Source organism: Gallus gallus, chromosome 12, assembly GCF_016699485.2.
Source record: "Gallus gallus isolate bGalGal1 chromosome 12, bGalGal1.mat.broiler.GRCg7b, whole genome shotgun sequence".
NCBI classification, from domain to species: Eukaryota; Metazoa; Chordata; class Aves; order Galliformes; family Phasianidae; genus Gallus; species Gallus gallus.
In genome coordinates this window covers 784,624-798,677 of record NC_052543.1, presented here as the reverse complement: position 1 = coordinate 798,677, position 14,054 = coordinate 784,624, and the positions used below count along the sequence as shown (strand labels likewise).

At 39.4% G+C, this 14,054-nt stretch overlaps 1 protein-coding gene across 22 annotated transcripts in view; it reads left to right on the top strand.

Annotated features, from left to right (window-relative positions):
* The window catches only part of PBRM1 (polybromo 1), a 62,351-nt gene that overhangs the window by 34,769 nt on the left and 13,528 nt on the right, over positions 1 to 14,054 (top strand). For 21 of the 22 annotated variants that reach the window (NM_205165.3, XM_040646126.2, XM_040646121.2 and 18 more), the window contains 8 exons: positions 427 to 612; positions 1,287 to 1,444; positions 2,014 to 2,280; positions 3,610 to 3,755; positions 4,093 to 4,250; positions 4,750 to 4,933; positions 6,237 to 6,447; positions 11,407 to 11,608. In NM_205165.3, coding sequence (NP_990496.3) covers positions 427 to 612; positions 1,287 to 1,444; positions 2,014 to 2,280; positions 3,610 to 3,755; positions 4,093 to 4,250; positions 4,750 to 4,933; positions 6,237 to 6,447; positions 11,407 to 11,608 — 1,512 coding nt within the window. The remainder of the gene's footprint in view (positions 1 to 426; positions 613 to 1,286; positions 1,445 to 2,013; positions 2,281 to 3,609; positions 3,756 to 4,092; positions 4,251 to 4,749; positions 4,934 to 6,236; positions 6,448 to 11,406; positions 11,609 to 14,054) is intronic. The other variant, XM_040646128.2, reaches the window with a different exon arrangement.

Genomic DNA, 14,054 nt, shown 5'->3' with positions numbered 1-14,054 from the left:
AGCAGAGCTCAATGCCTGCTCAACACTACACTGGTAGCCAACAAGCGTTACCAGTCTGTGGTCATTCACCTGCTTGCAGCCATCTCCTTTTCTTCACGTTTACTTACTCTTGCATACATGTTATGCTCAACAATACTAACAAAAATACTGATTTATAATTAATTATTGTCATTACAATTTTAAAGTAATTCACTGAACAAAACTTCTTTGATTCAATCCGGGAAACATAATTCCTGAATGATTAAGAAGCTGATAGTTTGATTTTAGAGTCCCTCTGTTGTTCTGAGGACACTCTTTTATTGTTCTTCATAGAAGAGTGAGTTATTCAGCACTAAGCGAAGGGAGAAAGTGTTCACATCAGAAGTCATGGCTAACATGTAAATGTAGAATTAGTAATGTTTGTTTTCCACCTGTTCTTGAAAACAGAAGCTGAAAAGAGTGAAGACTCTTCTGGCTCAGCTGGGCTGTCAAGCTTGCATCGGACTTACAGCCAGGATTGCAGCTTCAAGAACAGCATGTACCACGTAGGAGACTATGTCTATGTGGAGCCTGCTGAAGCAAACCTGCAACCTCACATAGTCTGTATTGAGAGGCTGTGGGAAGATTCTGCTGGTAAGGATGCTTTTCATACAGAAAGACAATACAGTGAAGCTTATTACTATTTTCATCTTCAAATTTGAGCCTTTTCTTTGTTAACTATTGAATTTGCAGAAATGTGTGGACTGGTGACTATTTTTTCTTGTTTCTGAGTTGCTCTGTCCCACAATAATTATGAATAGAAAGTTCTTGGATCAACACATGCTTTTTTGATCTTCTTCCCTGCTCATCCCCAAATTGTCAGCATCTCAGAAAATAGGCATTTTGAAATGAATTGAGCTTCTCCTAATTTAGGTGCAGAAGGATGGTAATAGAAATTTCTGAACCAGAGTTGGACACGTATAACTGCAGATGTTGGAAGCTGTTTGGAGGCTTGGAAGTAAAGATATCTGTAGATGAGTTGCAGACTGTGTTTCCTGTAAATAATCTATTCTGTAGAACTCAGCAAAATAAAGATGGAATTTATTTTCTTGGGGGAAAAAAAGTTTGCAGGATTTCTAAGAAACCTAATTTTCTTTACCCAAAGCAGTAAAGGAGTCTTCCCATTTTAAATTGGTTAAGTTTGCTTCACTGATTATTATGTGGCTATCTGATAAATAAAACCATTTACAGTTTGTTTTGCTTCTTCATGAACTGCACCTTTTTAGATCTCTTCCTTTCTCCCTCTCTTTTTGTTTCTTTTTTTAAAGGAGAGAAATGGCTATATGGCTGTTGGTTTTATCGACCAAATGAAACATTTCATCTTGCAACAAGAAAGTTCTTGGAGAAGGAGGTTTTTAAAAGTGACTATTATAATAAAGTTCCGGTTAGCAAAATTTTGGGTAAATGTGTGGTCATGTTTGTTAAGGTGAGAAACTCTTTGGACTGATTTGTTTATTGACTTAATATGCTCTGTGCTATTTTCTTGAAGAGGTGTAGGTATTCTGATTGGTAGGCATTTTACTAATACCAAGAAAAAAAACTTAAAAAGGATTTGCTCCCATGTACTGTTTCTGTTCTTCGTTTACTTTCATCCAGGTGACACTGATTTTCAGTGCCGGTTGCTTTGTGGGATCAATTATGAATTAGATAAGTAACTAATGAATTTCTCAGAGCGTCTAGTAGAGAAATTGCAGGTAATGTCTTAAAGGATGTAGGTTTGGGGCTGAGGGATACTTGAGATTCCCCTTGAGTGCATTCTTGGTAAGAAGATGAAGTCTCTCCTATCTGTCCCATGTTTGATACCCTATTGTTCTTGTGAAACTGTAAGAGAAGAATTCAGCAGACGGGCTTTATCAGTCTGAAAAGGCTTCTGATAAATGCATAGGAAAAGTTGGAGCGCACAAAAGGGAGCATACTGTATCTCTGGTGGGTGTTGGGGTGTGCATATGTTGCTGAAATGTTTCACCTAAAAATGTAATCCTCTTCATTCTGCAGGAATATTTTAAATTGTGTCCTGAAAACTTTAGAGATGAGGATGTGTATGTCTGTGAGTCACGTTATTCCGCAAAGACAAAATCTTTTAAAAAGATTAAACTGTGGACTATGCCTGTAAGCTCTGTAAGATTTGTCCCACGAGATGTGCCCCTGCCTGTGGTCCGTGTTGCTTCTGTATTTGCTAATACAGACAAAGCAGAGGAGGAGAAACACTCTGATACATTAGATGACAGTAAGGTGGGAGAAAGTATCCTTCATCTTGAGAAGGTATGCAAGATGAAATGGTTAATGTTTGTTATGTTCGACAGATAAAGAATGATGAAGTTTAAGCCTGCGTAACTTAGGTTTCTCAACATCTAGCCATGGGAAAGCATACATGTAATATTCATGTTTAAAATTATTATACGTGAATTATGTAGATAAAAACAAAATATAATCTAAGCAAAAAATGAGTTGTGTACCTATTTGCTAGGTTTTACAAATGCTTTTTTGTGACCCTGTTAAGGGTTATTTTTTTCTTTACTGCTTCAGTAGAAAATAATATTTCTACTAAAAATTTTGTTGCAATCCTGGAGAATCAGTGGATCTAAAAGTCTAATTTCATCTGACAGTGATGCTAACCTGCTTTCTTTAAGTAGCCTTTCATAAAGTTGTCAGCATCTAGGCAGCAGTAAGCAGTACATAATAAACACTGTGACTTGTTTGTGGTTAATAACTGAGTAGTTTATTTTCAAACTGCTTTTTTCTGCCCAACCTACAAGGTAAAATGGTTTATTGTGTTTAAAGTTGTAAGATAAGGAAGTATACTTGTTTAATTGCAGAAAATTTAATTGCTTAACACAATTTATATGAAATAAATTTGGAGTAATGAAATGAGTCTGTTTTACATTCTGAGCACTTTAACAGAGCCTCAAAATGGGATGTCCAGCATGCTCATTACTATACACATTGTGTGTATTACTGTATTTATTTGCTTCGTGACAAAAGAAGAAATTCTTTCTTCCAAGAGGATGAAAGCTTCTAAAGTCTTTTCCTGACACACACTGAGGGGATATCCTGTGTTTTCATTGGCTTTCTGAAATAACAAACTGAAAAGTCAAATGAGGCACCAAAGAGAAATTAAAATAGCACAAACTGCATGATTCTGTTCTTAACAAAAGCATGGAGGAGTCGTATAACTATAAGAGATAATCATTACATTTTTATTTCTCTTAACTTCACCAAACACTGAATTCTTGCCTCCTGTAAGTTTTAGTGTGCTTTAAAATAAACCATCAAAGTCGACAGATAAGGCTTCAAAGTTTATAACTTTGTAGTGATAGCACAAAAAAAGGATCTGTGAATTACTGGCAAAATTATAGCTTTGATTATGAAATAGGAAGGCTTGCAACATGCATAGGGGATAGCTATGGCTTGGATATTTCATTTTCTGAATTCTGAGTCCCCTCATTTTTGCTTTTACTTGTCTGGTTGGTGTGTTGCCTATTATTGTTGTCATAAAGGTAGAGCGAATACTATTCTACTTGCACCTGGCATCACTGTAGTTGTTTGCTTTTCCTTTGTCCCACAAGTTTCTAAGTGCATATTCTTCTGCAGGACAAAGAAGATGTTCCAGTAGAAATGTCTAATGGGGAACCTGGTTGCCATTACTTTGAGCAGCTCTGTTACAATGATATGTGGCTTAAGGTTGGGGACTGCGTCTTCATAAAATCGCATGGATTAGTGCGACCTCGGGTAGGAAGGTAGGTGCCACTGTTTTATTGCCGTTTGTGTCTATAAAAATACCTTGGGCAAAAGACTGAATTGTTGCAAAAAAGTGTAGAAGAGGATGGGGGAAAAAAAAATCTTCTGAATGAAACCGTGTGTTAGAAGCTCGTAATAGGCTGAGGTGGAATTGTATCAGCCTATTTTTTTTTTTTTTTTTTTAAAAAAAAAAGGTGGCAGCTGTGCAGTCAGAACAGGCTGCACTTCTGTACTCATTTCATGCCCACAGTCTTCCTGAGCAGCCTGGTGTATCTTGCTTACTCCTTCAGTAAGGATGGCCTTGCATTGATGTCAGCGATGTGTTTTTCTTTGCAGAATCGAAAAGATGTGGGTTCGAGATGGAGCTGCGTATTTCTTTGGTCCAATCTTCATCCATCCTGAAGAAACTGAACATGAACCAACTAAAATGTTCTACAAGAAGGAAGTGTTTCTGAGTAACTTGGAGGAGACCTGTCCTATGTCTTGCATTTTGGGTAATTCCTAGCAACTTTAAATCCACTGGGCACTCTGTACATTTAAAAGAAAAAAACAAGCAAAAATCTAAAGTCAATGAGCAGGAAAGTCCTATTATTCTTGTTCATTAATGTAATTATTCCAGTATATGTACCTCGAAAGTCAGCCCAGGAGGAGGTTGATATTTGGTTTGTTGAATAAGATGACTGTTATGTACTTCATTCTGTAATCTAGATGCTGTGCTAAATACTGTGTTACAGACTAGTGATGGCTTTTTTTTTTGTTGTTAATCTTTTAATTGTTTTTTTTTTTAATTCTTTAAAAAAAAAATCCAAAAGCTGCATTCAGTTGGCGTAGGTTTCTCATGAGTGACATTATTTGACAGAGATGTCAACTGATGTATTTTGCCATAGTTGGGTCAAATACTGTGCTGATATTTACGTGATTAGCGAAAATTTGAGTTTCCACCCTGTTTTATAAAGGAGCTGCCTTCTTACACAGCTCTTTTCATTTCTGCAGGCAAGTGTGCTGTTCTGTCGTTCAAGGACTTCCTCTGCTGCAGACCAACTGAAATTTCTGAAAACGATGTTTTCCTCTGTGAGAGCCGCTACAACGAAAGCGACAAACAAATGAAGAAATTTAAGGGGCTCAAGAGATTTTCGCTCTCTGCAAAAGTTGTCGATGATGAAATATATTATTTTAGGTAAAAATGTTATGGGAATGAGGAGCACTGTGTATTATGGTGGGTTGACCCACCCGGCATCTGAGCCCCTATTCAGCCACTTGCACACTCCCCTTAGTGTGACGAAGAAAAGAAAAGGGCAAAAGCAAGAAAACACTCTTTTGTTAATAAAAAGACAGTATAATTACTGATGCAAAGCTATGCATGCAAGCAAAGCAAAATAGGAATTTGCTACTTCCCATCAGCTGGCAGATGTTTAGCTACTTGCTGAAAAGCAGGGCCTCAGCACAAGCTGTTGTTTCTTGGAAAGACAAATGCCATAACCACAAATCCATCATCTTCCTTTCACTCTGTTGAATATGGAGATGTTTAAGGCCAGGTTGGGAGGGCCCTTGGTAGCCTGATCTCTAGTGGGTGGCAATGAGCTCTTGGCAGGGCTTGGGACCTTTAAGGTCCCTTTCAACTTGAACCATTCTGTGGTTCTGTATCCCTTTCTTTAGTTGGGATCAGCTATCCTGTCTGTTCCCCCACACAGCTTTTTGCCCATTTCCAGCCTGTTCACTGTGAAAGTGTGGAGTGGAGGGGAAAAAAAACAGGTCTTTGAGAATGTGACAACACTGTTCAGCATGAACTGAAATGTCTATTTGTTATCAACACTGTTTTGGTCACAAATCCAAAAGGCAGTACTGTGCAAGTTGCCACAGTATAAACTGACTTCATTACAGGCAGATCCTGCACATACATAAAAGTCAGTTGTAGGAGAGGATGGAATTTGACTGGTCACGCATCCTTTAAAGGATGTTTTGGGAACAAGACCAAATAATGTGAGTCTTTTCATGGTCTAAATGCCAGCAGATGATTACATTTTCTTCTCCTGAATTTAGTAAAGTTGTTATTTTATCAGATGAGTAAATGATCTGGGATATTGTTAAAATACATGAGTCTTGAATATGGGTAATGACTCCCATTCAAGATGGTGAAACCTGATATATTAATTTATTATTAAAGAAAAATGAAGGAGGTTGTGGTGTTAACTGTATTCTGTTGCAGAGATGAACTATTTTCAGCATTGAAATCCCCTTCTAACTCATAAATTGAGAAGAAAAAAAAACTAAGCGGCTCAAATGAAATGCTGGGTAGAGATACAAAATGATTTCTGCTCAGTGTTGTGAAAACAAGCACTGGCACATCCTGAGTCACCATTTTTTTCCATGTTCAGTCATATAGGAAGAAAAGTTGGTTTTCTCTTCAAAATATTTGGTGTGCCTTGTTGAGTATGAGTAATATTCTCATCTGTCTTTTGTCTTCTTCCTGTGCCTTTCAGAAAACCCATAGTTCCTCAGAAGGAACCATCTCCACTTCTGGAGAAGAAAATCCAGCAGCTAGAAGCAAAATTTGCTGAGTTGGAAGGAGGAGATGAGGACATGGAAGAGATGGGAGAAGAGGAAGGTGATATCACTGAAACACCTTCTATGCCTCAGCTTCAGACCCCCTTAACTAGTGAATTGGATATCATGCCTTATACTCCACCACAGGTAAACATGTTCCTTGAGAGACCTTTAAATGCTGGTATTCCTCATTCCTTCCTCAACCCATTTAAACAAAAAGCGATAGTGTTTTATCACATATACAGAACAGATTTACATTTTGATTTACTAGTCTGTGGAATGATTAGACAGAGCAGTTTTAGTATATCCAATATGATATCCATATTCTAATTATTAAGTCAGTTAAAATATTTTTAAAGGAAAAATTCAATTTTCCTCATTCAGCTGAGGAAAATCTTGCAGGGTATGTTTTGTATATGTCAATGTTGTTTTCAATTAGTAGGTTTTCTGTGACCCTTCTTATGAAATAATAGGTCCTTATATCAAATACAAGGTTAGGATGTGAGAGTTTAATTGTAATACTTAAGTAGCCTAGCATCCACTTTTAAGCTTTTCCTTACATTTTGTAAAAAGCTAGATTTGAGTGTTAGAGTTCTGGCATGTTTCATTTTTTAGAAAATGCTACACATAATTCTTGGAGGAAAAAATATCACTCCTTTAAGTTACCATTCATACTTGGAAATCAGAACTTGAGAGGAAAAAAAGTGATGAGAACTTTTTATGTGTCTTTCTGTACATCGCAGAAACTTTAATGTGCTGATATAAGGACAGGAGACAAATCAGAAACCATGTGGTTATATGACATCTGAACATGCCATGAGTCGTTGCTGCTGCATAAATAGGGCATTTTCAGTCCTCCCTCTCTTACTACTTCTCTCTCACAAGCCCTGGTATTTATGTAACTGAGTATTGAAGTAGGGTGTGGGACTTCATCTGCAAGTTAACCTAACCAAAAGCATTTGTTTGCAACTGGATTAAATTATTTTGTTTTGTCACATTCTTGCATTTAAGTTAATGCCAGCCATAAGAAGGCAGTGGGAGTGATGTACTGGGAACAAGAGGGAGTTTGGGATGTGTTTGTAACCAACAGTCTGGATTTTTCCTGTGTCATACTGATTCTGAAGTGACAGCCTCATTGGCAGTTGAAGAAGCGATGTGACCACTGTAGAAATAACTGTCTTTGGATGTAACACACCCACCCACCCACACCTTGAGCTTGGCTTGTTGGTGATTTTTTTTGCTGTGTGAGAAGACTACTGAATGCATTTGATGCAGCTGTTCTGCTCTTATTTTTTTGTGTTGTATTTCTAAGTAGCATGAGAATTCTTACCAAGTGCTAAAAAAAAAAAGAAAAGAAAAGAAAAGAAATTGTGTTGTTATCTGTATTAACTAATGTAGGAATGGAGAATGTGGCTGCTTATGCATCAAAATATTACTATTGCTAACCATTCCAGCTCCTGAAAGCAGTTGAAGTAGGAATCACTGGACATTAAAGAATTCCTCACACTGCTGCCTTTTTGCAGCATTCACTGTCTTCTCTCCTTTGCTTTCTGTCTTCCAATATAGCTGTTTTGCTTAGATCCCTTGAGAAGTTTTATTGAAGTACTAATACACAGTGTCTTTTTAAAAAGCCATGTTGAAAGCTACATTTCTTAGAATTGCTTGTAATGGGACAGTCTTGCAGGACTTCTCGGGTAATTGTTGAGAAATCACTCAGTGGAAATATCCAGCATGTGTGTATATATACTTCAGACAGATGTGATCTCTGAAGCCTAGAAATGGAAGTGGGAAGAGAAATTAAGAAAAATCAAAAGGGGTCAAATAGCAATACATGCTTAAACTAAAGAATGATTTGTAAGGGCCCCTTGCAGATTCATAATGCTGCTGATTTGGAAAATAAAAGACACGTTGTGTCTGAGCTGCTATGCAAAGGACAGTATAACTGTGGCAGAGTGATTACAATCACATAGCACAGAAGTGAACAGTCTTTGTCAACCCATTGTAATCTGTTCTATTTATGTCCCCTTTAAAAAGAGTTATTTTAAAAAGAACTCCTAGGTAAAAGGCACACACTTGCTTCATGTTCTCTTAAACAAATGCAATTTATCTAACAACTATTAAAACCCTGACATTTTTTTACCTTTTTTCCTGGTAACAAAAGAAGCACATATTACTCCTGAAAATTAAATGAGTCAAGCCAAGTCAAGCTTGACAAATGGGTGGATGTTGCTTTCCTGCTGCTGTTTGCTGTGAGTCAAGAGGAAGGGGAGAGGAAAAAAATAAGTGGAATTTTGGTTTTGGTTTTTGCTTTATCATGTAGCTGTGAAATGGTATAGGGGTGGGTCCTGGTTTATTTTATCTCAAAACACATCTAAAGCAGTTACCTGCCTTGAATGGAAAATATTCTGTGAAAAATTGTCATATCGACAATGTAAAATAATGGAAAACATAAGAATTGAATTCAGAATTCTTAAAAATTGATTAAAGTCCTGTAATCTGTCCCAAACTGATGGCTTGACCTTTAAGTTTAGTAACATGACCGTTATTAATACACTATTGCAAGCATCATAAAGCAAAACCAGCTGATATACTTGTAGCTATCTAAGTGCAGAGGCCAAGTCATACAGTCGTTAAGTTTGGAAATGATCTCTAAGATCATCTTGTCCAACCATCCACCAACCAGCACTATTGCCCACTAAACCATGTCCCTAAGTACTACATCTCCCCTTTCCTTAAACACCTCTAGGGACAGTCACTCTGCTGCTCCCCTGGACAGCTTGTTCCAATACCTCACTACTCTTTCTGAGAAGAAATTCTTCCTAATATCCAGTCTGAGCCTCCTGTGGTGCAACTTGAGACCATTCATTCTTGTCCTATCCCTAGTTACATGGGAGAAGAGACCGACCCCCACCTTGCCACAGCCTCCTTTCAAGGAGTTGTAGGAGTGATAATGTCTCCCCTGAGCCTCCTCTTCCCCAGGCTGAATAATTCCAGTTCCCTCATCTGCTCCTCATAAAGCTTGTGCTGCAGCCCCCCACCAGCTTTGTTGCTCTTCTGTGGACATTCTCCAGGGCCTCAATGTCTTCTGTGTAGTGAGAGGCCCAAAACTGAATACAGCACTCGAGGTGTGGATTCACCAGTGCTGGGTTACAGGGGAATAATTCTCTCCCTGCTTCTGCTGGCCGCACTATTTCTGATACAAGTCAGGATGCTGTTTGCCTTCTTGACCAGTGCTGGCTTTTATTCAGCCAGGCATCGACCAATACCCCCCAGGTCCTTTTCTTCCACACAGCCTTCCAGCCACTCTGCCCCAAGACTGTAGCATTGCCTGGAGTTGTTGTGGCCAAAATGCAGGACCCAGCACTTGATCTTGTTGAACTTCATCTCATCATCCTCAGCCCATCAATCCAACCTGTCCAGGTCCCTCCATAATGCCTTCAAACCCTCAAATAAATCAACATTTCTTCCCAACGTGGTGTCACCTTCAAACTTACTGAGGATGTGCTCAATCCCCTCATCCAGGTCATCAGTGAAGATATTAAACAGGATGAGCTCCACTACTCACCCCTGGGGATCACCACTCTCTGGGCCTGGCCCTCCAGCCAGTTCTTTACCTGTCCAAGCCACAGGCTGCCAGCTTCTCCATGAGAATGATGGGAGAGACAGAGTCAAAGGCTTGGCTGAAGTCTAGGTAGACTACATCAACAGCCTCTCCCTCACCCACCAGATGGGTCACTTGGACATATTCCAAATGTATCACTGGATTTTCCTGTTTCTGAATTGAGAACTTCTGACAAGCTAGAGTATGTTCTGTATGCACTGTTCGGGCTTTTTTCTTCATTTCTCCATCATAGAGACATATCTAAAGAATTCCTCCCAAAAAGCTAAATGTTATCCTTAGGTTTATAATGAAAATATTGGGAGTAGGTTGCCGTTTGAAGATGAATGCAGTGATGTTTGTAGTAACATACTGGTATGCCTCAGTTCATCCACCACTTCGCTTAAACTAATGAACAAGATTTTCAGAAAGTCTTGGTGCATCTGAAGCTTTGCTTTTCTCTGAGAGATAGGCATTAGAAATTCTTCCCCTGCAAATACTTGGAAATGATTGTACTCTTGTAATGCTGAAGACACGGGGAGAGCCTTTTGAAGGTGAAGCATTTTGGAGTTTATTGGTCAGAGAGTGGGTGGGTTATGGTCTCCTGCGTCTAATGACAGGTGGTATCTCACTGGTTGTCAGAATAGGTTGAATTTTTTCTTAGTTGGAGATGTCAAAGAGCTCTCAGCAGGAGCAGTCTAGATGAGGAGAGCAAAGGAGACAAGTCTTTAACAGTACAGAGGGTTAGTTACCCATCAGCAGGTAGGGGTATGAACCTGTGTGCAGGTGGCAGGGAAATTGGGCTCTGTTTTTCATTTCCAGAGAGAAATGGGTATTTAGGAAATGTGAGAAGGGCAGTAGAAAGGAAAGTTTGGCAGGCAAAATTAAGAGCACTCAGAAATGTGAGATTAGGGGATGGCACCAAGGAGGTGGGAGTTGCAAAGACCTAGGATTAAATGTGAAAGCAATTCCATAAAACGTGTGATGGCAAATAAAGTGTTCTACTTGACTTGTGTTGGCAGTATTTCTGAACAGCAAAATAGATGACATATGAAATTAGTACAATTGCTTGTATTCTCTTTTTGCCTTCTAAATAGTTGCTTGCTATTCAGCACTTCTGAGCCCTGTGGGTTCATTTGGAATGATCTCAGCTAATAGCAATTGTTCTGTGCTGAGTTACTGTGCGCTTTTGGAAGCCTCAGTTATAAGGTTGGCCTTATGTCTGGAAGGGTTAAAAAGCATCAAGTTATTGTGTTTTTCTTTTTGCTTTTGTGACTGTGGAGTTTTTTTCCCTGCTTGTGTATTTTCTGTAAATGCGTGTGCTCTTGTCACTCACTGGGAAGTGTAGTCTCTCTTGAGAGGCTCTAAGGTTGGCTGGCCCTTGTACAGATATGTGAGAGAGAAAATTGGGGATATTTTTACATGCTATTTTCTACAGCTTTTACTTTTCTTAATGTTGAGAAACGTCTCTGTTGTATACTTGTGGTCATAACTGCTTTTTCTCACAGTCCACTCCCAAGTCTGTTAAGGGCAGCACCAAGAAGGAGGGATCAAAAAGGAAGATCAACATGAGTGGTTACATCTTATTTAGCAGTGAGATGAGAGCTGTGATTAAAGCTCAGCACCCAGACTACTCCTTTGGAGAGCTCAGCAGGCTTGTAGGAACTGAATGGAGAAACCTGGAAGCAACAAAGAAAGCAGAATATGAAGGTAAATAAAACATAAAATGTTAAACTTTTTTTTTCTACTTTTTCTCACTGAACACGTTCATTACTGTTACTCAGATGACCGGTTTTATAAAAGAAGATGGTTATCATAGAAGCACAGAATGTCATAGAATTGTAGAAATTGTAGTTACCACAGGATGGCTTATGTTGGAAGGGGTCTTAACAGTTGTCTAGTTCCACCCTCCCTGCTGCGGGCTGGCTGCCCCCCACCAGCTCAGGCTGCCTGGGGCCCCATCCAACTAGGCCTTAAGCATCTCCAGTGCTGGGGCACCCACAGCTTCTCTGGGCAGCAGTTCCAGGGCCTCCCTGCCCTTTGAGCGTCATTACATTTGTGTTCTGGGTGTACCTTAAAGAGAAGTCATATTGAGAGATGACTGAAGAGGAGCAAAGAGCAGGCTTAAATTGTGTAGTGCACAGCTGATAATTTAGATGTCTTTGCCACAAATAATCAAATGAGCAAAGACAAAAGAAATATGGAAAATTAGGAGCAAAAGGGCTCAGTGCCTTTGTCAGCTGAAAAAAACAGCTTGTTCCATATGGAAGGGCTGTGGAGAGGGCTGCAACAAAGGGGTCTTTGGACAAGAAGATCTTTGGAGCTGTAGCGCCAGGTAAGAAAGCTTACAGTGGAGTGGGAAAAAGTTCTTCAGTTAACTGTACTGAGAGTCTGAAAGAGTTCTGCTTTAAAAAAAAAAAAAAAAAAAAAAAAAGGGGGTGCAGTACTGTAAATATGACCTGTGACTCAGTCTCAGTGTTAATCAACTGCTGCAACTGATTTTGCTGAGAGATTTTGAATACTTAAGCCAATAAATGTCATAGGTATGAGATTTACTTTAGAAAGGCCGTCCTCTCCTTCATCCTCTCCTTTGTCCTCTCCTTCATCCTCTCCTTTGTCCTCTCCTTCATCCTCTCCTTCCTCACTGATACTACTTACTGTGTTTCAACTTTACTTGATCAAAATCAAAATATAGATGATCCTTAACAGCAGCCCCTATTCAAGTCTAATACAGTGGCTTGACATCCAGTTATTATTCTACTTAATAATGTCTCAGCATTTCTAATATAAAGCCCAGTTTTTAAGCAACTGTTGCAATTTTATTGGGAGAAGATATTACTTTGGGTAGGGAAGTTTCAACACCCTATGAAGGTATTGCTCAATTAAGTTATAATATTACGTTTAAAAAGTGAGATTTTATTAGGTTTTTTTTTTTTACATACTTACAGTTTAGACTACACTTTGATCCTCAGACTAGAAGTTTGCGTGCTGTCACTTCACACCCTCAGCCTCCTCAGTCATTTCTGAAGTGCTGGAGGGTAATGCAGTAGGACTGCATGCGAGTTTCCTTTGCAGATGTTGTCAAGAGAGGTGGTAATGCTGTATGTGAAAGTACTGTGGCCTTACTTTTCTCCTGTTGTAGTTTCCAATTTCACCATTCTAGGTGTGTCTGATGTATTTCATTGCCAGGTCCCTCCCTGCAGCCTTACCCAAGCAGCAGGATGGCTGGCATGTCCTCACTTCTAGCTTAAAGCAGCTTGGTGCTCACACTTCCACTGTAATGTGACAGCAGCAACAGTGTCTGTCCTTCGTGTAAGCCCAAGTGCTTCCATTTCAGCCTTCCTCCTTACTTAAATTTTTCCAAAGCTTTTGAGTTTTGGACTGCTGTTTCTCCAACTTGTTGTCTGCCCAGGAACAGGCTTGCTTTTATTTGGTTTTGAGGGGTTGGGATGGAGTTCCTTAGAGTCCAAACTGTTCGCTTACTACTGTGCATGAAAGGAGCGAAACTCTGCTCCTTCCACTGTGACAGGGCAAAATTCATGCACTCCTGCACTCCAGGGTGGGCAGAGAGTAGGGAACAGATATGGTTTGTCACTTCAATAGAAAAGTGCCTTTCCATGGTCTGCTGGGAAAGCAGTTTGCATTTCTGATCCATTTTGATCTACTGAAAATTTCATTTGGTATATGCGCAGTGATGGTTGTTCTTTAGCAGTAGTCAAATAAAGAACAGGCTGCATTGGAAGTGCCTGCATGGCTAACTGCACTGTGAGAACTCCTTAATATAAAAGAATATGTGGGGTTAGAGGCCAAGACTTGTCTTAAGGAGAGCTCTGTTCAAAGCAGAATGTCTCTTTCCTGTCTCTTGCGATGCACTGGAAATGGTGTTAGAATGATTTCAAGTCTTAGCCTGAATGATGTGAGTGTGAAGGTGAATGCTCCAGGCCAAACTTTCAGACCTCTTCCGTTCCCTCTGTCAGTGTTGTTCCATCTGTTAGTTCAGTGGTAGAAACAGCAGGGACAGACCAGGTAAAACTCAAATATTGTCCTATGTCACATTCTTTGAGGCTCAGCACTCCAAAGTCTAATAAAACTGAATGCTTAACAAGAATCTCTCATTCATCAAAGTGTCTTCAAAACTTTTGCTTTTGTCTGACTG